This window comes from Ranitomeya imitator, chromosome 2, assembly GCF_032444005.1.
Source record: "Ranitomeya imitator isolate aRanImi1 chromosome 2, aRanImi1.pri, whole genome shotgun sequence".
Classification (NCBI taxonomy): domain Eukaryota; kingdom Metazoa; phylum Chordata; class Amphibia; order Anura; family Dendrobatidae; genus Ranitomeya; species Ranitomeya imitator.
The window spans coordinates 270,352,505-270,379,654 of record NC_091283.1 but is presented as its reverse complement, the minus strand read 5'-3'; the positions used below and the strand labels follow the sequence as shown (position 1 = coordinate 270,379,654).

Here is a 27,150-nt window from a genome sequence, read left to right as displayed (position 1 = left end):
TATATTGAACTGCCACTGCCATCTCCCGAGGTCTTTCCACAGTCTGGTCACTTGTATACATCTGCTTCGGCCACTGACCTTCAGTCCTGTATCGCCAGTAACGTGACACACTTTCGGTGTACTGGAGGATTCTGGAGGGACTTACGCACTTTTGGTCTACAGGAGGATTCTGGAGGGACTTACGCAGTTTTGGTCTACAGGAGGATTCTGGAGGGACTTACGCACTTTCGGTCTACTGGAGGATTCAGGAGGGACTTACGCACTTTCGGTCTAACGGAGGATTCTGGAGGGACTTACTTTCGGTCTAACGGAGGATTGTGGAGGGACTTACGCACTTTTGGTCTACTAGAGGATTCAGGAGGGACTTACGCACCTTAGGTCTCCCAGAGGATTCTGGAGGGACTTACGCACTTTCGGTCTACTGGAGGACTCTGGAGGGACTTACGCACTTTCGGTCTACCAGAGGATTCAGGAGGGACTTATGCACTTTCGGTCTACCAGAGGATTCAGGAGGGACTTACGCACTTTCGGTCTACCGGAGGACTCTGGAGGGACTTACGCACTTTCAGTCTACCGGACGACTCTGGAGGGATTTACGCACTTTCAGTCTACCGGACGACTCTGGAGGGACTTACGCACTTTAGGTCTCCCGGAGGATTCTGGAGGGACTTACGCACTTTCGGTCTACCGGAGGACTCTGGAGGGACTTACGCACTTTCGGTCTACCAGAGGATTCAGGAGGGACTTACGCACTTTCAGTCTACCGGAGGACTCTGGAGGGACTTACGCACTTTAGGTCTCCCGGAGGATTCTGGAGGGACTTACGCACTTTCGGTCTACCGGAGGACTCTGGAGGGACTTACGCACTTTCGGTCTACCAGAGGATTCAGGAGGGACTTACGCACTTTCGGTCTACTGGGGGATTGTGCACTAAGTAATAATTTTCCTATCAACAATTTCCATAACATATTTATTTCCTATGTTACTCATTTTTTCTGTGATGTCATTGGATCAGTTTTTAATCTGGAGTCTTTGCTTTACGCTTTTATTACTCCGCTCGGTAGCGGTCCGCCATCTCACTATACTCTGCGCTCCTGCGGGCATGGAGTCATCGTTGAGGGGTCACTAGAGAGTAAGTTGAGGAGTCCGGGTTCTGGAGGAAAAGAAAACAGAAAAGTGAAGTCTGAGATGAAGCGAGAAAATTATCCGTGTGGCAAGATGAACGCGGACAGCAATGTAGTGATGGGGTCCATTATCCGTGCGGTGAGATGGCCGAAAATGGCGATGTACTGATGGCATCCATTATCCGTGCGGAGACTGCCGGATGCAGGAGGATGGGGGTTGTTGTCATCTCCATTCATAATTAATTAAACCGCAGTGTCGTCGCTTTACACTCTTCCCAAAAGTGGGTGCCCCCCTTGCCCGGGAGCAGAATGTCCACCGCCAGAACCGGACAACAGCCGGTGAGAGCTTTATGCGGCCATGTTGGTTATCAGCACAGGAGGAGAACAGGGGGCACTTACTTTTGTAGCAGGTGGGTACGGTGAAGATGCCATCGTGGCACCGACTCGGCACGCTGTAGGCGCACTTCTCCGTCTTGTTTTTGCAGTAATAAGTGATAACGTCTCCATGTTGGATCTGCTGCCGGGAGATCTCGTCCACGCGCGTCTTCCGCCCGTTGTGCAGGACGTTGGCCTTTGGCGTGGGCACGTGGCACGGAGCTGTAATCATGGTGGCACCGTAAAGTGAGTGCTGTGTGGTGACGGCGGTGCCATAGAGCTACGGCGGATCTTACCCTGACAGCGCGGCTTCGGGGTCCAATCTCCATCTTTGTCGCAGTAGGAGGAGCGGGGACCGACCAGGGCGTACGGCAGGTTACACCCGTACATGACCTCTTCCTTGTAGTTGTACTTGCGGTAAGGGGCGAAGCTCATGTACCCGTTGGGGATCTCCGCCGGGCGCTGACACTTCACATCTACAAGGAGAAGTCAGAATGATATCTGGGAATTGGGCGACGAGCCCCCCGGGAGCCGCGCGCCATTGTGGTGGTCACCCGGCCGATCTTACTCCGGCATTCAGGAACATGGCTCCAGGTGCCGTTGGCGCGGCACGTGGCCATCTCATTGCCGATCAGGGCGTAGCTGAGGTCGCAGGTGTAGCGCACCATGTCCCGGTAGATGGAGACGTTGCCTTCCCGGGGCTGAAAAAAGTCCAGTCGCCCCAATCTCGGGATCACGGGATAAGGGCACGTCACATCTTAAAGGGGAAACAATGTACAGTCTCAGTGCTGCCGAGACGGCCGAGCGCCCCCCTGTACCCCGGTATTTCTAAGGACCCCTAATCTACCATTCGGACTTACTTTCACAGACTGGGAAGGGGCCGCTCCAGGCTCCGCTCGCCAAACACTCGCTTTCTTTTACGCCATGTAATCGATGCCTGGAAGAGACACAGCTGAGGGTTTGTTACAATGTAACAGAGATGACGGAGTTGTTTTCTGCTTCTTGTATAGCGGTGGATCTCACTGTCTCCATACTGTACGTGGAGCATCCAGAAGAACGAAAAGCCGCGCGGCCATGTAATGGCTGAAACCAACGCCCATCATCCAGGGAATGGATGATCTGTGAACCGCCAGGAATGACTGCGGGGGGCAGGACCGGCCGCACCGCTGCTGCTGGTCACAAAGGACCAGAGAAACTCCCGGAGCGGATGCTCTGCCTCCCCCGCAGGTCTCGGTTACCTCCCTGCAGTGGGCGATGGGGGATTACTCTGACATGACAGACACAGGACCATCCAGGCCAGAGATTGCCTGCAGTGGTCACGAGTGGAGGACGGTATACAGCAGGGAAGAAGCGGTTGTTTTTTACGTCGTTATCTGTTCTCTTATTTTCTATACAATTTAGTTTTTACCAACTAATTTTTCCCCAAAACACTAAAGTATTGTCTACATTATAAAGACTGCTGGGCAAAAATTATCACTCTGATAACATTTATTCTCCCTCCATCCTCCTCCCTCCAGATTCATCCATCATACTCCCTCCAGACTCCTCATCCTCCTCCATCCAGACTCCTCTGTCCTCCTCCAAACTCCTCTGTTCTCCTCCAGACTCCTCTGTTCTCCTCCCTCCTGACTCTATTCTCCTCCCTCCAGATTCTTCTATCCTTCTCCTCCCTCCTGACTCCTCTGTCCTCTCCTCCCTCCAGACTCCTCTATTCTTCTCCCTCCAGATTCCTCTGTCTCTTCCGGACTCTCCTGCAGCTCTTCATTGAATATGTTAATACTCAGTAAGCCCCTCACTTCCTCTCTGACATCGGGAGGGGGAGGTGACATCTGACATCCATTATGAATGTTATACATATGTGACAGGGTCACTGGCACAGTGTATGAAGGAAGATATGTCTCACTGCGCATACTGTGGTCAGTGATGTAGAACCAGAATGTTTTTGCCTCCAGAACGCTATGTACTGAGAGGGTTAAGTTATGTTATGGGCTGGTTTTAGTGGACCTTCACAGAGAGGGTGGGTGGAGGTGTGACCATCACATGGGTGTTAAATACCTGGACCTGAGAGTCAGAGGGTGTTGCGTCTTGGGAGAGGAGGAACTCCCACACAGCTCCAGGAGGAGCTCAGGACTGTGCAGGATAACTGCAGGTGGACCCTGTAGGAAATGGACTCTTATGGACTGTGTTTTATTTGTTTTACCATTATGCCAGCAAGGCTCTGTTTATTTCGCTACACCCTGTCCACAATACACCAGCAGGTGATCTTCTACCAGAACGGTTCCTCTGTCTACCTGGGAAAGTAGCTGAGTGTGTCAACCCCTCACAACAGATTCCTGGAGGGGCCGAGCACCCGGAATTTGATGCCACTGGACAGTTTGCATATAGGACGATCCATTGAGTATATTCTTCAGAGTTGAGGGAAAGATTGATGGATATTCAACATACGGGCTCCATTCCTATATACTGTCGGGGGCTGCTATATACTGTACTGGCTCCTATATACTGTGGTGGGCTCCTATATACTGCGGTGGGCTTCTATATACCGTGGTGGGGTCCTATATACCTATATACTGTGGTGGGCTCCTATATGCTGTTCTGGTTCCTATATACTGTGGTGAGATTCTATATACTGTGGTGGGCACCTATATGCTGTTTTGGCTCCAATGCACTGTGGTGGGCTCCTATATACTTTTCTGGCTCCTATATACTTTTCTGGCTCCTATATACTGTGGTGAGCTCCTATATACTTTTCTGGCTCCTATATACTGTGGTGTGCTCCGATATGCTGTGCTGGCTCCTATATACTCTTCTGGCGTATATATACTGTGGTGGGCTCCTATATGCTGTACTGGCTCCTATATACTGTGGTGGGGTCCTATATACTGTGGTGGGCTCCTATATGCTGTACTGGCTCCTATATACTGTGGTGGGGTCCTATATACTTCTCTGGCTCCTATATACTGCGGCGGGGTCCCATGTTGTTCTGGCTCCTATATACTCTGTTGGGCTTCTATAAACCGTGGTGGGCTCCTATATATTGTGGTGGGCTCCTATATACTGTTCTGGCTCCTATATACTCTGGTGGACTCCTATATACTTTTATGGCTCCTATATACTGTGATGGGCTCCTATATACTTTTCTGGCTGCAATATATTGTGGTGGTCTCCTATATGCTGTTTTGGCTCCTATATACTGTGGTCGACTCCTACATACTTTTCTGGCTCTTATATATTGTGGTGGGCTCCTATATGCTGTTCTGGTTCCTATATACTGTGGTGGGCATCTATATGCTGTTTTGGCTCCAATATAGTGTGTGGGCTCCTATATACTGTGGTGGACTCTATATACTTTTCTGGCTACTATATACTGTGGCGGGGTCCTATGTTGTTCTGGCTCCTGTATACTGTGGTGGGCTCCTATATGTTGTTCTGGCTCCTGTATACTGTGGTGGGCTCCTACATGTTGTTCTGGCTCCTGTATACTGTGATTGGCTCCTACATGTTGTTCTGGCTCCTATATACTGTGGTGGGCTCCTATATGTTGTTCTGGCTCCTATATACTGTGGTGGGCTCCTATATGCTGTACTAGCTCCTATATACTTTTCTGGCTTGTATATACTGTGGTGGGCTCCTATATCCTGTGGCGGGGTCCTATGTTGTTCTGGCTCCTGTATATTGTGGTGGGCTCCTATATGCTGTTTTGGCTCCTATATACTGTGGTGGGCTCCTATATGCTGTGGTGGGCATCTATATGCTGTTTTGGCTCCTATATAGTGTGTGGGCTCCTATATACTGTGGTGGACTCTATATACTTTTCTGGCTCCTATATACTGTGGCGGGGTCCTATGTTGTTCTGGCTCCTGTATACTGTGGTGGGCTCCTATATGTTGTTCTGGCTTATATATACTGTGGTGGGCTCCTATATGCTGTACTGCTTCCTATATACTGTGGTGGGCTCCTATATGCTGGCTCCTATATAGTTTTCTGGCGTATATATACCGTGGTGGGCTCCTATATGCTGTACTGGCTCCTATATACTGTGGTGGGGTCCTATATACTTTTCTGGCTCCTATATACTGTGGCGGGGTCCTATGTTGTTCTGGCTCCTATATACTGTGGCGGGGTCCTATGTTGTTCTGGCTCCTATATACTGTGGCGGGGTCCTATGTTGTTCTGGCTCCTGTATACTGTGGTGGGCTCCAATATGCTGTACTGGCTCCTATATACTGTGGTGGGCTCCTATATGTTTCTGGCTTATATATACTGTGGTGGGCTCCTGTATGCTGTTTTGGCTCCTATATACTGCGGTGGGTGTCCTATATACTTTTCTGGCTCCTATATACTGTGGTGGGCTCCTATTTGATGTTCTGGCACCAGTAGCGTAGCTACTGGGGGGGCAGAGGGGGCCATCGCCCCGGGCCCTGTCACATGAAGGGGCCCACTGAGAGCCAGGGCAGGGCCACTTCTGTGAGGAGGCAGAACACCGCATAGGAGCAGAGCAGTATAATGTCTGCTCCCTTCTGATGTCTGCACGCTGCTAGCACAGTGGCCGGCTGCAGTGAATGGTTTCGCCTGTCAGTGTCTGACCTGATCCTGAAGCTTTTCCTGGCTGCAGTTTCTTCACTCTGTGCACGCTGGGTCCTAGTGCCCACCTTTCATTTCACTCACTTCCTGGTCCTGCCTGCAGTGCAAACTTTCTCAGTAAGGCTACGTTCACATTTGCGTTGTGCGCCGCTGCGTCGGCGACGCAACGCACAACGCAAATAAAAACGCACCAAAACGCACGCAAAAACGCTGCGTTTTGCGACGCATGCGTCGTTTTTTGCTGAAATTTGGACGCAAGAAAAATGCAACTTGTTGCGTTTTCTGCGCCCGACGCTTGCGGCAAAAAAAACGCATGTGTCGCACAACGCAGCATGTCCATGTGTCCTCCATGTTAAATATAGGGGCACATGACACATGCGTCGCTGCTGCGTCGCCCGACGCAAACACGCAAAACGCTAATGTGAACGTAGCCTAAGTGGGGATGGAACTTATTAGATTTATTAAATTCAGGTATGTCACTGTGAGACCGTTGGGGTATTGTGGGGGCTGAAAGTGAGTGAGGGGGACAGGGTACTGGGGGGTGATTGTGAGACCATGGGGGTATTGTGGGGGAGGGGAGTCAGGGCACTGGGGGGGAGAATGTGAGACCATTTGGGGGTTGTGAGGGCAGAAGGTGGGTGAGGTGGGACAGGGCACTGAGGGGTGGATGTGAGATGATGGGGGTATTGGGGCTGAAGTGGGGGAGGGGGGACAGGGCACTGGGGGCTGAATATTATAATGTTTTGTTATGATATTATATGTACTCCATCACATGTAATATTTGCTGTCTGGGGAGGCTGGAGATGGGGGGGGGGGGGGGGGTTTGATACGTACCACCTGGGTCTTTTATGAGTATTAGTATAAGGAGCCCGCATACAGTAACCAAGAGCTGCATCACATTTACAGCACCACTCCAGCATTATTTTATTTCATTGCTGGAGCGGTGCTGAAAATCCAAGTCCCCTGCCCTCTGTCTGATACTCTCCTTCTGGCGTTTTTCATCTGGTTTTGTCTCCGCTCGGCTCCGTCTCCTGCAGTTTGTGGCCTGTCCGCGGCTCCAGTGTTTCATGGAGCAGCGCAGAGGTCACTAATCAGTGTGAGTCTATGGGAGCCTCGTTCTGGCCCCTTTCTCACGCTCAGGTTATGTGCACACGTTGCGGATTGGCCGCTGAGGATTCGCAGCAGTTTTCCGTCTGGTTTACAGTGCCATGTAAACCTATGGAAAACCAAATCCGCAGTGCACATGGTGCGGAAAATACAGCGTGGAAACGCTGCGTTGTATTTTCCGCAGCATGTAAATTCTTTGTGTAGATTCCGTAGCGTTTTACACCTGCTACTGTATAGGAATCCGCAGGTGGTAAAACGCGGGTGAAATCTGCACAAAAAACACAGGAAATCCATGGTAATTCCGCACACAAATCCGCAACTAGTGCACATAGCCTCATAGTCTTACATTGAGCGCTTGTGACATAACTTCTAACTTCTGGCCAGTCAGAAGCTGTGCTCACAAGTTTGAGCAGCGGCATTGCAGCAGTGCCACAAAAAATAGTGAATACGCTGGAGGATGAGTAAATGACCGGGACATCCAAATCATGACAGGAGGCTGTGAATCCATCACACTGTGTATAAGGGAGCTGCGGGCCCATCATACTGTGTATACGGGAGCTGCGGGCCCATCATACTGTGTATACGGGAGCTGCGGGCCCATCACACTGTGTATACGGGAGCTGTGGGTCCATTACACTATGTATACGGGAGCTGCAGGCTCATCATACTGTGTATACGGGAGCTGCGGGCCCATCACACTGTGTATAAGGCAGCTGTGGGCCCATCATACTGTGTATAAGGAAGCTGCTGGCTGTGAGCCCATCATACTGTGTATAAGGAAGCTGCGGGCTGTGGGCCCATCATACTGTGTATATTTGAGCTGCGGGCCCATCACACTGTGTATAAGGGAGCTGTGGGCCCATCATACTGTGTATAAGGAAGCTGCGGGCCCATCATACTGTGTATAAGGGAGATGTGAGTCCATCATACTGTGTATAAGGAAGCTGCGGGCCCATCATACTGTGTATAAGGGAGCTGTGGGCCCATCATACTGTGTATATGGGAGCTGCGGGACCATCACACTGTGTATAAGGGAGCTGCGGGCCCATCATACTGTGTATACGGGAGCTGCGGGCCCATCATACTGTGTATACAGGAGCTGCGGGTCCATCATACTGTGTATAAGGGAGCTGCGGGACCATCACACTGTGTATAAGGGAGCTGCGGGCCCATCATACTGTGTATACGGGAGCTGCGGGCCCATCATACTGTGTATACAGGAGCTGCGGGTCCATCATACTGTGTATAAGGGAGCTGTGAGTCCATCATACTGTGTATAAGGGAGCTGCGGGCCCATCATACTGTGTATAAGGGAGTTGTGAGCCCATCATACTGTGTATAAGGGAGCTGTGCACACATCATACTGTGTATATGGGAGTTGCTGGCCCATCATACTGTGTATAAGGGAGCTGCTGGCCCATCATTATACTGTGTATAAGGAAGCTGTGGGCCCATTATACTGTGTATAGGGAACTGTGGGGGACATCATACTATGTATAGGGAACTGTGAAGGCATATTGTGCATATGGGAGCTGTTGGCCCATTACACTATATAGGGGAGCTCTGGGGGGCATTATACTTTCTATAGTGGAGTTCTGTCAGCATTATACTGTGTATAAGGGAGCATTGGGCTCATACTATGTATAGGGGAGCAGTGGGATCATACTGTGTAAAGGGGAGCAGTGGGAACATCATACGGTGTATCGGGGAGTTATAGAATCATCATACTGTGTATAGGGGAGCTGTGGGGGCCTTATACTGTGTATATGGAAGCTTTAAGCTCAACATACTGTGTATAATGGAGCAGTACATGGGGGAACTTAGGGGACATTATTAAATGTTAAGTGGGCACTTATGCATCATTGTTATAGGGGCACTCAGAGTATTGTGACCGTCAAAGTTGCATATTGTCACAATATGGCGGTAATGTCAATGTTCATTTTTGTATATAGATTTATTTTCAATAACAGCGCGGTCATATTCTGAGGTTCCACAATATTCACAATTAGAGTGCGCAACCATAGCTGTAATCAGGGTTAGCTGGTTAGGGGCCCACTCAGATGTTTCGCCCCCCCTAAGTTGAAACCCTAGCTACGCCTCTGTCTGGCACCTATACACTGTGGTGGGCTCCTACATATTTTCTGGCTCCTATATACTGTGGCAGGGTCCTATATGTTGTTCTGTTTTCTATATACTGTGGTGAGATTCTATATACTGTGGGGGGTCCTATATGTTGTTCTGGTTCCTATATACTGTGGTGGGGTCCTATATGCTGTACTGGCTCCTATATACTGTGGTGGGCTCCTATATACTTTTCTGGCTCCTATATACTGTGGTGGGGTCCTATATGCTGTACTGGCTCCTATATACTGTGGTGGGCTCCTATATACTTTTCTGGCTCCTATATACTGTGGTGGGGTCCTATATGCTGTTCTGTTTCCTATATACTGTGGTGAGATTCTATATACTGTGGGGGGTCCTATATGTTGTTCTGGCTCCTATATACTGTGGTAGGCTCCTATATGATGTTATGTTTCCTATATACTGTCGTGAGATTCTATATACTATGGGGGTCCTATATGTTGTTCTGGCTCCTATATACCGTGGTGGGGTCCTATATGCTGTTCTGGCTCCTATATATTTATCAGGATCCTGTCTGCACCGGCGAACTGCCACGGCTGAGGAGGGTGACTTGCCCACACTGCGGGAGAGCCCGGGGTCAGATGCCACGGGGAAAGCTTAGGCAGACGGGACCTGAGCAGCGTGCTGAGGATGGCAGAAAGCAGAAGGACCTGCGATCATGTGACCACAGGGGGCGGGGCTTAGTGTCCTGCTGCTGGAGATGAGTGCAGGATGCTACAGGACCCAGGAGTAGAGGAGAGGGGAACTCGGGTCGGACAAGCTGGGGTCATACATGGACAGGTATAGGAGGGGCGAGCAGAGAATAGTCAGAACATAGGCAAGGAGTCACACACGGAGATAGCAGCGCAGTACAGGAGGGACAGGCAGAACTCTAAATGGGGACAGAACCAGATCAGAACCAGACAAGCATAAAGGAGCAAAGGCACAAAGCACAGGCACAACAGGGTCACACACACTCGGCCAAGGGTCAGAGTATAAGCCATGAGGAATGACCCCCACAGTGAGGAAGAAGAAGCCTCCCAGACTGAGGCCGTCCAGATTAACCTCTGAACTACCAAATCCCACAAACTAAGCAGATCATGACAATACTATGGTAGAGTTCTACTGTATATACTGTGGTGGGCTCCTATATACCGTGGTGGGGTTCTATATACTGTACCAGCTCTTATATACTGTGGTGGGTTACTATATACTTTTCTGGCTTATATATACTGTAATGGGCTCCTATATACTGTGGTGGGCTAATATATACCGTGGTGGGGTTCTATATACTGTACCGGCTCTCATACTGTGGGCTCCTATATACCTTTCTGTCTTATATATACTGTGGTGGGCTCCTATATACTGTGGTGGAGTTCTACTATATATACTGTGGTGGGCTCCTATATACTGTGGTGGGCTCCTATATCATGTGATGGGGTTCTATTGTATATAATGTACTGGCTCCTATATACTGTGGTGGGCTCCTACATACTGTGGTGGGCTCCTATATCATGTGATGGGGTTCTATTCTATATAATGTACTGGCTTCTATATACTGTGGCGGGCTAATATATACCGTGGTGGGGTTCTATATACTGTACCGGCTCTTATATACTGTGGTGGGCTACTATATGCTTTTCTGGCTTATATATACCGTGGTGGGCTCCTATATACTGTGTGGGGGCTCCTATATGCTGCTCTAGCTCCTATATACTGTGATGGGTGTTGTGAATTCCGCTCTTGGACTCCCTCCGTTGGTTGTAAGTGGCACTTTTGTGAGTTCTGCTCTTGGGCTCCCTCTTGTGGTTTCAAGTGGTATGACTGCTCCTTGGAGTTAGCTGTCATCAGCTGCCTCCACTTATCTTCTCTTCTGCTCTGCTATTTAGGTCTGGCTGTTCCTTCAGCTAGTGCCACTTGTAAATGTTTTTTGGTTGGATTCACATCTCTTTGGATTTCCCTGTTATCCTGACCAGTTCAGCAAAGCTAAGTTCTTACTTGCTCTGTTCTGTTCACAGATTGTGGACTTATCCGTTCAGTGCTTTCTATGTTTGTCCAGCTTATCAGTATGAATTAATTCTGTCTTGCTGGAAGCTTTGGGAAGCAGATTTACCCTCCACACCTTTAGTCAGGTGTGGAGATTTTTAGTAAACTCTGCGTGGATTTTTGTAGTGTTTTATACTGACCGCACAGTATTCCATCCTGTCCTATCTATCAAGCTAGACTGGCCTCCTGCGCTCATCCTGGTTTCATTCTGTGTATGTCTTTTCCCTCTCCACTCACAGTCATTATTTGTGGGGGGCTAATCTATCCTTTGGGGATTTTCTCTGAGGCAAGATAGTTTTCCTGCTTCTGTCTTTAGGGGTAGTTAGCTCTTAGGCTGTGACGAGGTGCCTAGAGAGAGTTAGGAGCATTCCACGGCTGCTTCTAGTGTTGTGTTGAGCTTAGGGACTGCGGTCAGTACAGTTACCACTTCCTTCAGAGCTCGTTCCATGTTGCTCCTAGACCACCGCATCATAACAGATGGGGTTCTATTGTATATAATGTACTGGCTCCTATATACCGTGGTGGGCTCCTACATACTGTGGTGGAGTTCTATTGTATATAATGTACTGGCTCCTACATATTGTGGTGGGCTCCTACATATTGTGGTGGGCTCCTATATACTGTAGTGGGCTCCTCTATACTGTGGTGGAGTTCTACTGTATATAATGTACTGGCTCCTATATACTGTGGTGGAGTTCTATTGTATATAGTGTGGTGGCTTCTATATACCATGGTGGGCTCCTACATACTGTGGTGGAGTTCTATTGTATATAATGTACTGGCTCCTACATACTGTGGTGGAGTTCTATTGTATATAATGTACTGGCTCCTATATACTGTGGTGGAGTTCTATTGTATATAATGTACTGGCTCCTACATACTGTGGAGTTCTATTGTATATAATGTACTGGCTCCTATATACTGTGGTGGAGTTCTATATACTGTAGTGGCTCCTACATATTGTGGTGGGCTCCTCTATACTGTGGTGGTGTTCTATTGTATATACTGTACTGGCTCCTATATACTGTGGTGGAGTTCTATTGTATATAATGTACTGGCTCCTATATACTGTGGTGGGCTCCTATACAGGTGCATCTCGCAAAATTATAATATCAAAAAGTGAATTTATTTCAGTTCTTCAATACAAAAAGTGACACTCTTAGATTCTATAGAGTCATTACAGAGTGATCTATTTCACGTGTTTATTTCTGTTAATGTTGATGATTATGGCTTACAGCCAATGATAACCCCAAAGTCATTATCTCAGTAAATTAGAATACTTTATAACACCAGCATGAAAAAAAAATGATTTTAACATCTGAAATGTTGTCCTGCTGAAATGTGTGTTCAGTAAATGCACTCCGTACTTGGTCGCGGCTCCTTTTGCATCAATTACTGCATCAATGCGTCGTGGCATTGAGGCGATCAGTCTGTGGCGCTGCTGAGGGGTTATGGAAGCCCAGGTTACTTTGATAGCAGCCTTCAGCTCGTCTGCATTGTTGGGTCTGGTGTCTCTCATCTTCCTCTTGACAATATCCATAGATTCTCTATGGGGTTAAGGTCAGGCGAGTTTGCTGCCAATCAAGCCCAGTGATACTGTTGTTTTTACACCAGGTATTGGTACTTTTGGCAGTGTGGACAGGGACAAGTCCTGCTGGAGAATGATATTCCCATCTCCATAAAGCTTGTCGGCAGAGGGAAGCATGAAGTGCTCTAAAACGTCCTGGTAGACGGCTGTGCTGACTTTGGTCTTGATAAAACACAGTGGACCTACACCAGCAGATGACATGGCTCCCCAAACCATCACTGATTGTGGAGACTTCACACTAGACCTCCAGCAGCTTGGATTGTGGCCTCTCCACTCTTCCTCCAGACTCTGGGACCTTCATTTCCAAATGAAAGGCAAAATTTACTTTCCTTGTGGAGTGTGTCAGTGACGTCTTCTGGACATCTGTCAGGTCAGTAGTCTTCCCCATGATTGTGGAGCTACTGAAACAGACTAAGGGACCTTTATAAACGCTTAGGAGCCTTTACAGTTGTTTATTGTTAATTATTGTAATTTACCGAGATAACAACTTTTGGGTTTTCATTGGCTGTAAGCCATAATCATCAACATAAAGACGTGAAATCGATCACTCTGTGTGTAATGACTCTATATAATATAGGAGTTTCACTTTTTGAATTGAAGAACTGAAACAAATTAACTTTTTGATGATATTCTAATTTTATGAGAAGCTTGTGCACTGTGGTGGGCTCCTATATACTGTGCTGGTAATCATAGGTCGGGGGGGCACTATCGCCTCCTGTGGATGCTATTCTCCTCATTGATCTGACACTGATTATTGATGAGACTGAGGCTCCTACAATGCAATGCGGCGGACGCTCTCTATCCCGCTCCGTCCTCTTACCCTTCATCACACGAAAAGTGGGCGACACTCTGATAAGTCACCTCCGTAAAATGCACGCTGCCATCCTGCGGGGCTATGGGGACGGCGCACTGCTGTCCTGGAAGGGGAACACAGGGTCAAAAAGGGGGAGGGCCAGGAGCAGGGGGTGCAATGTGTGTAAATGAGGGGGAGGGCCAGGAGCAGGGGGTGTAATGTGTGTAAATGAGGGGGAGGGCCAGGAGCAGGGGGTGTAATGTGTGTAAATGAGGGGGAGGGCCAGGAGCAGGGGGTGGAATGTGTGTAAATGAGGGGGAGGGCCAGGAGCAGGGGGTGTAATGTGTGTAAATGAGGGGGAGGGCCAGGAGCAGGGGGTGTAATGTGTGTAAATGAGGGGGAGGGCCAGGAGCAGGGGGTGTAATGTGTGTAAATGAGGGGGAGGGCCAGGAGCAGAGGGTGTAATGTGTGTAAATGAGGGGGAGGGCCAGGAGCAGGGGGTGTAATGTGTGTAAATGAGGGGGAGGGCCAGGAGCAGGGGGTGTAATGTGTGTAAATGAGGGGGAGGGCCAGGAGCAGGAGGTGTAATGTGTGTAAATGAGGGGGAGGGCCAGGAGCAGGGGGTGTAATGTGTGTAAATGAGGGGGAGGGCCAGGAGCAGGGGGTGTAATGTGTGTAAATGAGGGGGAGGGCCAGGAGCAGGGGGTGTAATGTGTGTAAATGAGGGGGAGGGCCAGGAGCAGGCGGTGTAATTTGTGTAAATGAGGGAGAGGGCCAGGAGCAGGGGGTGTAATGTGTGTAAATGAGGGGGAGGGCCAGGAACAGGGGGTGTAATGTGTGTAAATGAGGGGGAGGGCCAGGAGCAGGGGGTGTAAGGTGTGTAAATGAGGGGAAGGGCCAGAAGCAAAGGGTGTAAGGTGTGTAAATGAGGGGAAGGGCCAGGAGCAGAGCAGGGGGTGTAATGTGTGTAAATGAGGGGGAGGGCCAGGAGCAGGGCGTGTAATGTGTGTAAATGAGGGGGAGGGCCAGGAGCAGGGGGTGTAATGTGTGTAAATGAGGGGGAGGGCCAGGAGCAGGGGGTGTAAGGTGTGTAAATGAGGGGGAGGGCCACGAGCAAAGGGTGTAAGGTGTGTAAATGAGGGGAAGGGCCAGGAGCAGAGCAGGGGGTGTAATGTCTGTAAATGAGGGGGACGGCCAGGAACAGGGCGTGTAATGTGTGTAAATGAGGGGGAGGGCCAGGAGCAGGGGGTGTAATGTGTGTAAATGAGGGGGAGGGCCAAGAGCAGGGGGTGTAAGGTGTGTAAATGAGGGGAAGGGCCAGAAGCAAAGGGTGTAAGGTGTGTAAATGAGGGGAAGGGCCAGGAGCAGAGCAGGGGGTGTAATGTGTGTAAATGAGGGGGAGGGCCAGGAGCAGGGCGTGTAATGTGTGTAAATGAGGGGGAGGGCCAGGAGCAGGGGGTGTAATGTGTGTAAATGAGGGGGAGGGCCAGGAGCAGGGGGTGTAAGGTGTGTAAATGAGGGGGAGGGCCAGGAGCAAAGGGTGTAAGGTGTGTAAATGAGGGGAAGGGCCAGGAGCAGAGCAGGGGGTGTAATGTCTGTAAATGAGGGGGACGGCCAGGAACAGGGCGTGTAATGTGTGTAAATGAGGGGGAGGGCCAGGAGCCGCACAAGAGGTTGGTACACAAAATGAGAATGCTTGGTCTGGGGGAAATTGTGTGTAAATGGGTTAGTAACTGGCTTAGTGATAGAAAGCAGAGGGTGGTTATAAATGGTATAGTCTCTAACTGGGTCGCTGTGACCAGTGGGGTACCGCAAGGGTCAGTATTGGGACCTGTTCTCTTCAACATATTCATTAATGATCTGGTAGAAAGTTTACACAGTAAAATATCGATATTTGCAGATGATACAAAACTATGTAAAGCAGTTAATACAAGAGAAGATAGTATTCTGCTACAGATGGATCTGGATAAGTTGGAAACTTGGGCTGAAAGGTGGCAGATGAGGTTTAACAATGATAAATGTAAGGTTATACACATGGGAAGAAGGAATCAATGTCACCATTACACACTGAATGGGAAACCACTGGGTAAATCTGACAGGGAGAAGGACTTGGGGATCCTAGTTAATGATAAACTTACCTGGAGCAGCTAGTGCCAGGCAGCAGCTGCCAAGGCAAACAGGATCATGGGGTGCATTAAAAGAGGTCTGGATACACATGATGAGAGCATTATACTGCCTCTGTACAAATCCCTAGTTAGACCGCACATGGAGTACTGTGTCCAGTTTTGGGCACCGGTGCTCAGGAAGGATATAATGGAACTAGAGAGAGTACAAAGGAGGGCAACAAAATTAATAAAGGGGATGGGAGAACTACAATACCCAGATAGATTAGCGAAATTAGGATTATTTAGTCTAGAAAAAAGACGACTGAGGGGCAATCTAATAACCATGTATAAGTATATAAGGGGACAATACAAATATCTCGCTGAGGATCTGTTTATACCAAGGAAGGTGACGGGTACAAGGGGGCATTCTTTGCGTCTGGAGGAGAGAAGGTTTTTCCACCAACATAGAAGAGGATTCTTTACTGTTAGGGCAGTGAGAATCTGGAATTGCTTGCCTGAGGAGGTGGTGATGGCGAACTCAGTCGAGGGGTTCAAGAGAGGCCTGGATGTCTTCCTGGAGCAGAACAATATTGTATCATACAATTATTAGGTTCTGTAGAAGGACGTAGATCTGGGGATTTATTATGATGGAATATAGGCTGAACTGGATGGACAAATGTCTTTTTTCGGCCTTACTAACTATGTTACTATGTTACTATGTAATGTGTGTAAATGAGGGGGAGGGCCAGGAGCAGGGGGTGTAAGGTGTGTAAATGAGGGGGAGGGCCAGGAGCAAAGGGTGTAAGGTGTGTAAATGAGGGGAAGGACCAGGAGCAGAGCAGGGGGTGTAATGTCTGTAAATGAGGGGGACGGCCAGGAACAGGGTGTGTAATGTGTGTAAATGAGGGGGAGGGCCAGGAGCAGTGGGTATAATGTCTGTAAAAGAGGGGGAGGGCCAGGAGCAAGGGGTGCAATATGTGTAAATGAGGGGGAGGGCCAAGAGCAGAGGGTGTTAAGTATGTAAATGATGGGTGGCACCATATCAGGGGTGTGGCCTGTATGTAAATCATGAGAGGCACCATGTCCGGGCCGTGGTCTGTATGTAAATGTTTGGCCCCGTACTTACTCTTACACCGCAGCCTCGCGTGCTCCCAGTGTCCCTGCATCTGGCACACGGCCCGATCATTCCCAGAATCCTTCACAAATCCTGGGACACAGAAGTAAGTGACGACATCCAGAGGGTCATAGACCACCCGACCCGGGCGGAAGAAAGCATTCACCAGCTGCGGGGGCCGGGAGCAGACTGAGGGGAGAGTATGAGATACACGGCTCAGTACACGGTATCACACAAGAGAGGATTAGATGCACGGCTCAGTACACGGTATCACACAGGAGAGGATTAGATACACGGCTCAGCAGTCAGTATCACACAGGATACGATTAGATACACGGCTCAGTACACGGTATGACACAGGAGAAAATTAGATACATGGCTTAGCAGACAGTATCACACAGGAGAGGATTAGATACACGGCTCAGCAGTCAGTATCACACAGGATAGGATTAGATACACGGCTCAGCAGTCAGTATCACACAGGATAGGATTAGATACACGGCTTAGCAGTCAGTATCACACAGGAGAGGATTAGATACATGGCTCAGCAGTCAGTATCACACAGGATAGGATTAGATACACAGCTCAGCAGTCAGTATCACACAGGATAGGATTAGATACACGGCTCAGCAGTCAGTATCACACAGGAGAGGATTAGATACACGGCTCAGCAGTCAGTATCACACAGGAGAGGATTAGATACACGGATCAGCAGACAGTATCACACAGGAGAGGATTAGATACACGGCTCAGCAGACAGTATCACACAGGAGAGGATTAGATACACGGCTTAGCAGTCAGCATCACACAAGATAGGATTAGATACACGGCTCAGCAGTCAGTATCACACAGGAGAGGATCAGATGCATGGCTCAGCAGTCAGTATCACACAGGATAGGATTAGATACACGGCTCAGAAGTCAGTATCACACAGGATAGGATTAGATACACGGCTCAGCAGTCAGTATCACACAGGAGAGGATTAGATACACGGCTCAGCAGTCAGTATCACACAGGATAGGATTAGATACACGGCTCAGCAGTCAGTATCACACAGGAGAGGATTAGATACACGGATCAGCAGTCAGTATCACACAGGAGAGGATTAGATACACGACTCAGCAGTCAGTATCACACAGGATAGGATTAGATACACGGCTCAGCAGTCAGTATCACACAGGACAGGATTAGATACACGGCTCAGCAGTCAGTATCACACAGGACAGGATTAGATACACGGCTCAGCAGTCAGTATCACACAGGAGAGGATTAGATACACGGATCAGCAGTCAGTATCACACAGGAGAGGATTAGATACACGGCCCAGCAGTCAGTATCACACAGGATAGGATTAGATACACGGCTCAGCAGTCAGTATCACACAGGATAGGATTAGATACACGGCTCAGCAGTCAGTATCACACAGGATAGGATTAGATACACAGCTCAGCAGTCAGTATCACACAGGATAGGATTAGATACACGGCTCAGCAGTCAGTATCACACAGGATAGGATTAGATACACGGCTCAGCAGTCAGTATCACACAGGACAGGATTAGATACACGGCTCAGCAGTCAGTATCACACAGGACAGGATTAGATACACAGCTCAGCAGTCAGTATCACACAGGAGAGGATTAGATACACGGATCAGCAGTCAGTATCACACAGGAGAGGATTAGATACACGGCCCAGCAGTCAGTATCACACAGGATAGGATTAGATACACGGCTCAGCAGTCAGTATCACACAGGATAGGATTAGATACACGGCTCAGCAGTCAGTATCACACAGGATAGGATTAGATACACGGCTCAGCAGTCAGTATCACACAGGATAGGATTAGATACACGGCTCAGCAGTCAGTATCACACAGGATAGGATTAGATACACGGCTCAGCAGTCAGTATCACACAGGACAGGATTAGATACACGGCTCAGCAGTCAGTATCACACAGGAGAGGATTAGATACACGGATCAGCAGTCAGTATCACACAGGAGAGGATTAGATACACGGCCCAGCAGTCAGTATCACACAGGATAGGATTAGATACACGGCTCAGCAGTCAGTATCACACAGGATAGGATTAGATACACGGCTCAGCAGTCAGTATCACACAGGAGAGGATTAGATACACAGCTCAGCAGTCAGTATCACACAGGAGAGGATTAGATACATGGCTCAGCAGTCAGTATCACACAGGAGAGGATTAGATGCACGGCTCAGCAGTCAGTATCACACAGGACAGGATTAGATACACGGCTCAGCAGTCAGTATCACACAGGACAGGATTAGATACACGGCTCAGCAGTCAGTATCACACAGGACAGGATTAGATACACGGCTCAGCAGTCAGTATCACACAGGAGAGGATTAGATACACGGATCAGCAGTCAGTATCACACAGGAGAGGATTAGATACACGGCCCAGCAGTCAGTATCACACAGGATAGGATTAGATACACGGCTCAGCAGTCAGTATCACACAGGATAGGATTAGATACACGGCTCAGCAGTCAGTATCACACAGGAGAGGATTAGATACACGGCTCAGCAGTCAGTATCACACAGGAGAGGATTAGATACACGGCTCAGCAGTCAGTATCACACAGGAGAGGATTAGATACACAGCTGAGCAGTCAGTATCACACAGGAGAGGATTAGATACACAGCTCAGCAGTCAGTATCACCATGGTCCTGTGACCGCTCGGTTCTTTGGGGACATTACTGGTCGGGGGTCTTGCACTGTTAGTCCTCTCCCTCCATGTTCGGACCCCCGTCCGCGGTCACACACATTACTCGCCTGTAGCCCCCTATGCACACAGTGGACGGTCGGACATGGCGTCTCTCCGCACATTCAGCCCATGACGAACCTTTTCCTGCTATGGAGAAACCGATGAGACAAAGAGCAGTAATGGCGAGAAGAAGCTGCGACATGGTGCGAAAAGCTGACTTTCAGATGTCAGGAGAACGGCCCCCGGACCGGCCCTTATAGGAGAGGTCATTGTAATCATTAACCCGGTGACCGGACGGTCAGAGAAGTCAGCGCGCCGTGACCAGACATGACAGCTCCTCACCTACCACCGCTGACAACCTGCCTGGATACATGACAGCTCCTCACCTACCACCGCTGACAACCTGCCTGGATACATGACAGCTCCTCACCTACCACCGCTGACAACCTGCCTGGATACATGACAGCTCCTCACCTACCACCGCTGACAACCTGCCTGGATACATGACAGCTCCTCACCTACCACCGCTGACAACCTGCCTGGTTACATGACAGCTCCTCACCTACCACCGCTGACAACCTGCCTGGTTACATGACAGCTCCTCACCTACCACCGCTGACAACCTGCCTGGATACATGACAGCTCCTCACCTACCACCGCTGACAACCTGCCTGGTTACATGACAGCTCCTCACCTACCACCGCTGACAACCTGCCTGGTTACATGACAGCTCCTCACCTACCACCGCTGACAACCTGCCTGGTTACATGACAGCTCCTCACCTACCACCGCTGACAACCTGCCTGGATACATGACAGCTCCTCACCTACCACCGCTGACAACCTGCCTGGTTACATGACAGCTCCTCACCTACCACCGCTGACAACCTGCCTGGATACATGACAGCTCCTCACCTACCACCGCTGACAACCTGCCTGGATACATGACATCTCCTCACCTACCACCGCTGACAACCTGCCTGGTTACATGACAGCTCCTCACCTACCACCGCTGACAACCTGCCTGGATACATGACAGCTCCTCACCTACCACCGCTGACAACCTGCCTGGATACATGACAGCTCCTCACCTACCACCGCTGACAACCTGCCTGGATACATGACAGCTCCTCACCTACCACCGCTGACAACCTGCCTGGATACATGACAGCTCCTCACCTACCACCGCTGATAACCTGCCTGGATACATGACAGCTCCTCACCTACCACCGCTGACAACCTGACTGGATACATGACAGCTCCTCACCTACCACCGCTGACAACCTGCCTGGTTACATGACAGCTCCTCACCTACCACCGCTGACAACCTGCCTGGATACATGACAGCTCCTCACCTACCACCGCTGACAACCTGCCTGGTTACATGACAGCTCCTCACCTACCACCGCTGACAACCTGCCTGGTTACATGACAGCTCCTCACCTACCACCGCTGACAACCTGCCTGGTTACATGACAGCTCCTCACCTACCACCGCTGACAACCTGCCTGGATACATGACAGCTCCTCACCTACCACCGCTGACAACCTGCCTGGTTACATGACAGCTCCTCACCTACCACCGCTGACAACCTGCCTGGATACATGACAGCTCCTCACCTACCACCGCTGACAACCTGCCTGGATACATGACATCTCCTCACCTACCACCGCTGACAACCTGCCTGGTTACATGACAGCTCCTCACCTACCACCGCTGACAACCTGCCTGGATACATGACAGCTCCTCACCTACCACCGCTGACAACCTGCCTGGATACATGACAGCTCCTCACCTACCACCGCTGACAACCTGCCTGGATACATGACAGCTCCTCACCTACCACCGCTGACAACCTGCCTGGATACATGACAGCTCCTCACCTACCACCGCTGATAACCTGCCTGGATACATGACAGCTCCTCACCTACCACCGCTGACAACCTGACTGGATACATGACAGCTCCTCACCTACCACCGCTGATAACCTGACTGGATACATGACAGCTCCTCACCTACCACCGCTGATAACCTGCCTGGATACATGACAGCTCCTCACCTACCACCGCTGACAACCTGCCTGGATACATGACAGCTCCTCACCTACCACCGCTGATAACCTGCCTGGATACATGACAGCTCCTCACCTACCACCGCTGACAACCTGCCTGGATACATGACAGCTCCTCACCTACCACCGCTGACAACCTGCCTGGATACATGACAGCTCCTCACCTACCACCGCTGACAACCTGCCTGGTTACATGACAGCTCCTCACCTATACCACCACTGACAACCTGCCTGGTTACATGACAGCTCCTCGCCTACCACCGCTGACAACCTGCCTGGATACATGAGAGCTCCTCACCTACCACCGCTGACAACCTGCCTGGTTACATGACAGCTCCTCACCTACCACCGCTGACAACCTGCCTGGATACATGACAGCTCCTCACCTACCACCGCTGATAACCTGCCTGGATACATGACAGCTCCTCACCTACCACCGCTGACAACCTGCCTGGATATATGACAGCTCCTCACCTACCACCGCTGATAACCTGCCTGGATACATGACAGCTCCTCACCTACCACCGCTGACAACCTGCCTGATTACATGACAGTTCCTCACCTACCACCGCTGACAACCTGCCTGATTACATGACAGTTCCTCACCTACCACCGCTGACAACCTGCCTGGATACATGACAGCTCCTCACCTACCACCGCTGACAACCTGCCTGGATACATGACAGCTCCTCGCCTACCACCGCTGACAACCTGCCTGGATACATGACAGCTCCTCACATACCACCGCTGACAACCTGCCTGGATACATGACAGCTCCTCACCTACCACCGCTGACAACCTGCCTGGTTACATGACAGCTCCTCATATACCACCGCTGACAACATGCCTGGTTACATGACAGCTCTTCACCGACCACCGCTGACAACCTGCCTGGATACATGACAACTCCTCACCGACCACCGCTGACAACCTGCCTGGATACATGACAGCTCCTCACTTATCAATGCTGAAAACTTGTCTTGATACACTGTACATATAGTAATATAGTGAGTGCAGTACCTGATCTCCCCCTGCAGGTGTCTCCTCTGTACATATAGTAATATAGTGAGTGCAGTACCTGATCTCCTCCTGCAGGTGTCTCCTCTGTACAGGTAGTAATATAGTGAGTGCGGTACCTGATCTCCCCCTGCAGGTGTCTCCTCTGTACAGGTAGTAATATAGTGAGTGCGGTACCTGATCTCCTCCTGCAGGTGTCTCCTCTGTACAGGTAGTAATATAGTGAGTGCAGTACCTGATCTCCCCCTGCAGGTGTCTCCTCTGTACAGGTAGTAATATAGTGAGTGCAGTACCTGATCTCCTCCTGCAGGTGTCTCCTCTGTACAGGTAGTAATGTAGTGAGTGCGGTACCTGATCTCCTCCTGCAGGTGTCTCCTCTGTACAGGTAGTAATATAGTGAGTGCAGTACCTGATCTCCCCCTGCAGGTGTCTCCTCTGTACAGGTAGTAATATAGTGAGTGCAGTACCTGATCTCCCCCTGCAGGTGTCTCCTCTGTACAGGTAGTAATATAGTGAGTGCGGTACCTGATCTCCCCCTGCAGGTGTCTCCTCTGTACAGGTAGTAATATACTGAGTGCGGTACCTGATCTCCCCCTGCAGGTGTCTCCTCTGTACAGGTAGTAATATAGTGAGTGCGGTACCTGATCTCCCCCTGCAGGTGTCTCCTCTGTACAGGTAATAATATAGTGAGCGCGGTACCTGATCTCCCCCTGCAGGTATCTCCTCTGTACAGGTAGTAATATAGTGAGTGCGGTACCTGATCTCCCCCTGCAGGTGTCTCCTCTGTACAGGTAGTAATATAGTGAGTGCAGTACCTGATCTCCTCCTGCAGGTGTCTCCTCTGTACAGATAGTAATATAGTGAGTGCGGTACCTGATCTCCCCCTGCAGGTGTCTCCTCTGTACAGGTAGTAATATAGTGAGTGCGGTACCTGATCTCCCCCTGCAGGTGTCTCCTCTGTACAGGTAGTAACATAGTGAGTGCGGTACCTGATCTCCTCCTGCAGGTGTCTCCTCTGTACAGGTAGTAATATAGTGAGTGCGGTACCTGATCTCCTCCTGCAGTTGTCTCCTCTGTACAGGTAATAATATAGTGAGTGCGGTACCTGATCTCCTCCTGCAGGTGTGTCCTCTGTACAGGTAATAATATAGTGAGTCCGGTACCTGATCTCCTCCTGCAGGTGTCTCCTCTGTACAGGAAGTAATATAGTGAGTGCGGTACCTGATCTCCTCCTGCAGGTGTGTCCTCTGTACAGGTAATAATATAGTGAGTCCGGTACCTGATCTCCTCCTGCAGGTGTCTCCTCTGTACAGGAAGTAATATAGTGAGTGCGGTACCTGATCTCCTCCTGCAGGTGTCTCCTCTGTACAGGTAATAATATAGTGAGTGCAGTACCTGATCTCCTCCTGCAGGTGTCTCCTCTGTACAGGTAATAATATAGTGAGTGCAGTACCTGATCTCCTCCTGAAGGTGTCTCCTCTGTACAGGTAATAATATAGTGAGTGCAGTACCTGATCTCCTCCTGCAGGTGTCTCCTCTGTACAGGTAATAATATAGTGAGTGCAGTACCTGATCTCCTCCTGCAGGTGTCTCCTCTGTACAGGTAGTAATATAGTGAGTGCGGTACCTGATCTCCCCCTGCAGGTGTCTCCTCTGTAGAGGTAATAATATAGTGAGTGCAGTACCTGATCTCCTCCTGCAGGTGTCTCCTCTGTACAGATAGTAATATAGTGAGTGCGGTACCTGATCTCCTCCTGCAGGTGTCTCCTCTGTACAGGTAGTAATATAGTGAGTGCAGTACCTGATCTCCTCCTGCAGGTGTCTCCTCTGTACAGATAATAATATAGTGAGTGCGGTACCTGATCTCCCCCTGCAGGTGTGTCCTCTGTACAGGTAATAATATAGTGAGTGCGGTACCTGATCTCTTCCTGCAGGTGTCTCCTCTGTACAGGAAGTAATATAGTGAGTGCGGTACCTGATCTCCACCTGCAGGTGTCTCCTCTGTACAGGTAATAATATAGTGAGTGCGGTACCTGATCTCCACCTGCAGGTGTCTCCTCTGTACAGGTAGTAATATAGTGAGTGCGGTACCTGATCTCCACCTGCAGGTGTCTCCTCTGTACAGGTAATAATATAGTGAGTGCGGTACCTGATCTCCTCCTGCAGGTGTCTCCTCTGTACAGGTAATAATATAGTGAGTGCAGTACCTGATCTCCTCCTGCAGGTGTCTCCTCTGTACAGATAGTAATATAGTGAGTGCGGTACCTGATCTCCTCCTGCAGGTGTCTCCTCTGTACAGGTAGTAATATAGTGAGTGCAGTACCTGATCTCCTCCTGCAGGTGTCTCCTCTGTACAGATAATAATATAGTGAGTGCGGTACCTGATCTCCTCCTGCAGGTGTCTCCTCTGTACAGGTAATAATATAGTGAGTGCAGTACCTGATCTCCCCCTGCAGGTGTCTCCTCTGTACATATGGTAATATAGTGAGTGCGGTACCTGATCTCCTCCTGCAGGTGTCTCCTCTGTAGAGGTAATAATATAGTGAGTGCGGTACCTGATCTCCTCCTGCAGGTGTCTCCTCTGTACAGGTAGTAATATAGTGAGTGCGGTACCTGATCTCCTCCTGCAGGTGTCTCCTCTGTACAGGTAGTAATATACTGAGTGCGGTACCTGATCTCCCCCTGCAGGTTTCTCCTCTGTACAGGTAGTAATATAGTGAGTGCGGTACTTGATCTCCCCCTGCAGGTGTCTCCTCTGTACAGGTAGTAATATAGTGAGTGCAGTACCTGATCTCCCCCTGCAGGTGTCTCCTCTGTACAGGTAGTAATATAGTGAGTGCGGTACCTGATCTCCTTCTGCAGGTGTCTCCTCTGTACAGGTAGTAATATACTGAGTGCGGTACCTGGTCTCCCCCTGCAGGTGTCTCCTCTGAACAGGTAGTATTATACTGAGTGCGGTACCTGATCTCCCCCTGCAGGTGTCTCCTCTGTACAGGTAGTAATACAGTGAGTGCGGTACCTGATCTCCTCCTGCAGGTGTCTCCTCTGTACAGGTAGTAATATAGTGAGTGCGGTACCTGAACTCCCCCTGCAGGTGTCTCCTCTGTACAGATAGTAATATAGTGAGTGCGGTACCTGATCTCCTCCTGCAGGTGTCTCCTCTGTACATGTAGTAATATAGTGAGTGCAGTACCTGATCTCCTCCTGCAGGTGTCTCCTCTGTACAGGTAGTAATATAGTGAGTGCGGTACCTGATCTCCCCCTGCAGGTGTCTCCTCTGTACATGTAGTAATATAGTGAGTGCGGTACCTGATCTCCCCCTGCAGGTGTCTCCTCTGTACAGGTAGTAATATAGTGAGTGCGGTACCTGATCTCCTCCTGCAGGTGTGTCCTCTGTACAGGTAGTAATATAGTGAGTGCGGTACCTGATCTCCTCCTGCAGGTGTCTCCTCTGTACAGGTAATAATATAGTGAGTGCAGTACCTGATCTTCTCCTGCAGGTGTCTTCTCTGTACAGGTAGTAATATAGTGAGTGCGGTACCTGATCTCCCCCTGCAGGTTTCTCCTCTGTACAGGTAGTAATATAGTGAGTGCGGTACCTGATCTCTCCCTGCAGGTGTCTCCTCTGTACAGGTAGTAATATAGTGAGTGCGGTACCTGATCTTCCCCTGCAGGTGTCTCCTCTGTACAGGTAGTAATATAGTGAGTGCGGTACCTGATCTCCCCCTGGAGGTGTCTCCTCTGTACAGGTAGTAATATAGTGAGTGCGGTACCTGATCTCCCCCTGCAGGTGTCTCCTCTGTACAGGTAGTAATATAGTGAGTGCGGTACCTGATCTCCCCCTGCAGGTGTCTCCTCTGTACAGGTAGTAATATAGTGAGTGCGGTACCTGATCTCCCCCTGCAGGTGTCTCCTCTGTACAGATAGTAATATAGTGAGTGCGGTACCTGATCTCCCCCTGCAGGTGTGTCCTGTGTACAGGTAATAATTGTTATGACCTGGTGGTCAGGACAATAATGGACCTGGGGGTTAAGAGCACACGGAATGACCTGATAGTTACTGATAATAAAGGACGAGCTCTGGGACGTGGGAACTCTGCTGACCGCAATCCCTAATCCTATCAAACACACTAGAAATATCCGTGGATTGCGCCTAACGCTCCCTATGCAACTCGGCACAGCCTAAGGAACTAGCTAGCCCTGAAGATAGAAAAATAAAGCCTACCTTGCCTCAGAGAAATTCCCCAAAGGAAAAGGCAGCCCCCCACATATAATGACTGTGAGTAAAGATGAAAATACAAACACGGAGATGAAATAGATTTAGCAAAGTGAGGCCCGACTTACTGAACAGACCGAGGATAGGAAAGGT

At 49.7% G+C, this 27,150-nt stretch overlaps 1 protein-coding gene across 1 annotated transcript; it reads right to left on the bottom strand.

Moving 5' to 3' along the window:
- Positions 1-956: 956 nt before the first annotated feature.
- Positions 957-19,924, bottom strand: APOH (apolipoprotein H). Its single transcript, XM_069755612.1, has 8 exons — positions 19,834-19,924; positions 16,970-17,146; positions 13,766-13,862; positions 2,360-2,436; positions 2,068-2,256; positions 1,796-1,975; positions 1,524-1,721; positions 957-1,153 (listed from the first exon to the last, which is right to left on the bottom strand). Exons 1-8 carry the CDS (start codon positions 19,895-19,897, stop codon positions 1,080-1,082), a joined length of 1,056 nt encoding a protein of 351 aa, XP_069611713.1. The 5' UTR covers positions 19,898-19,924; the 3' UTR covers positions 957-1,079.
- Between the last annotated feature and the right edge of the window lie 7,226 nt (positions 19,925-27,150).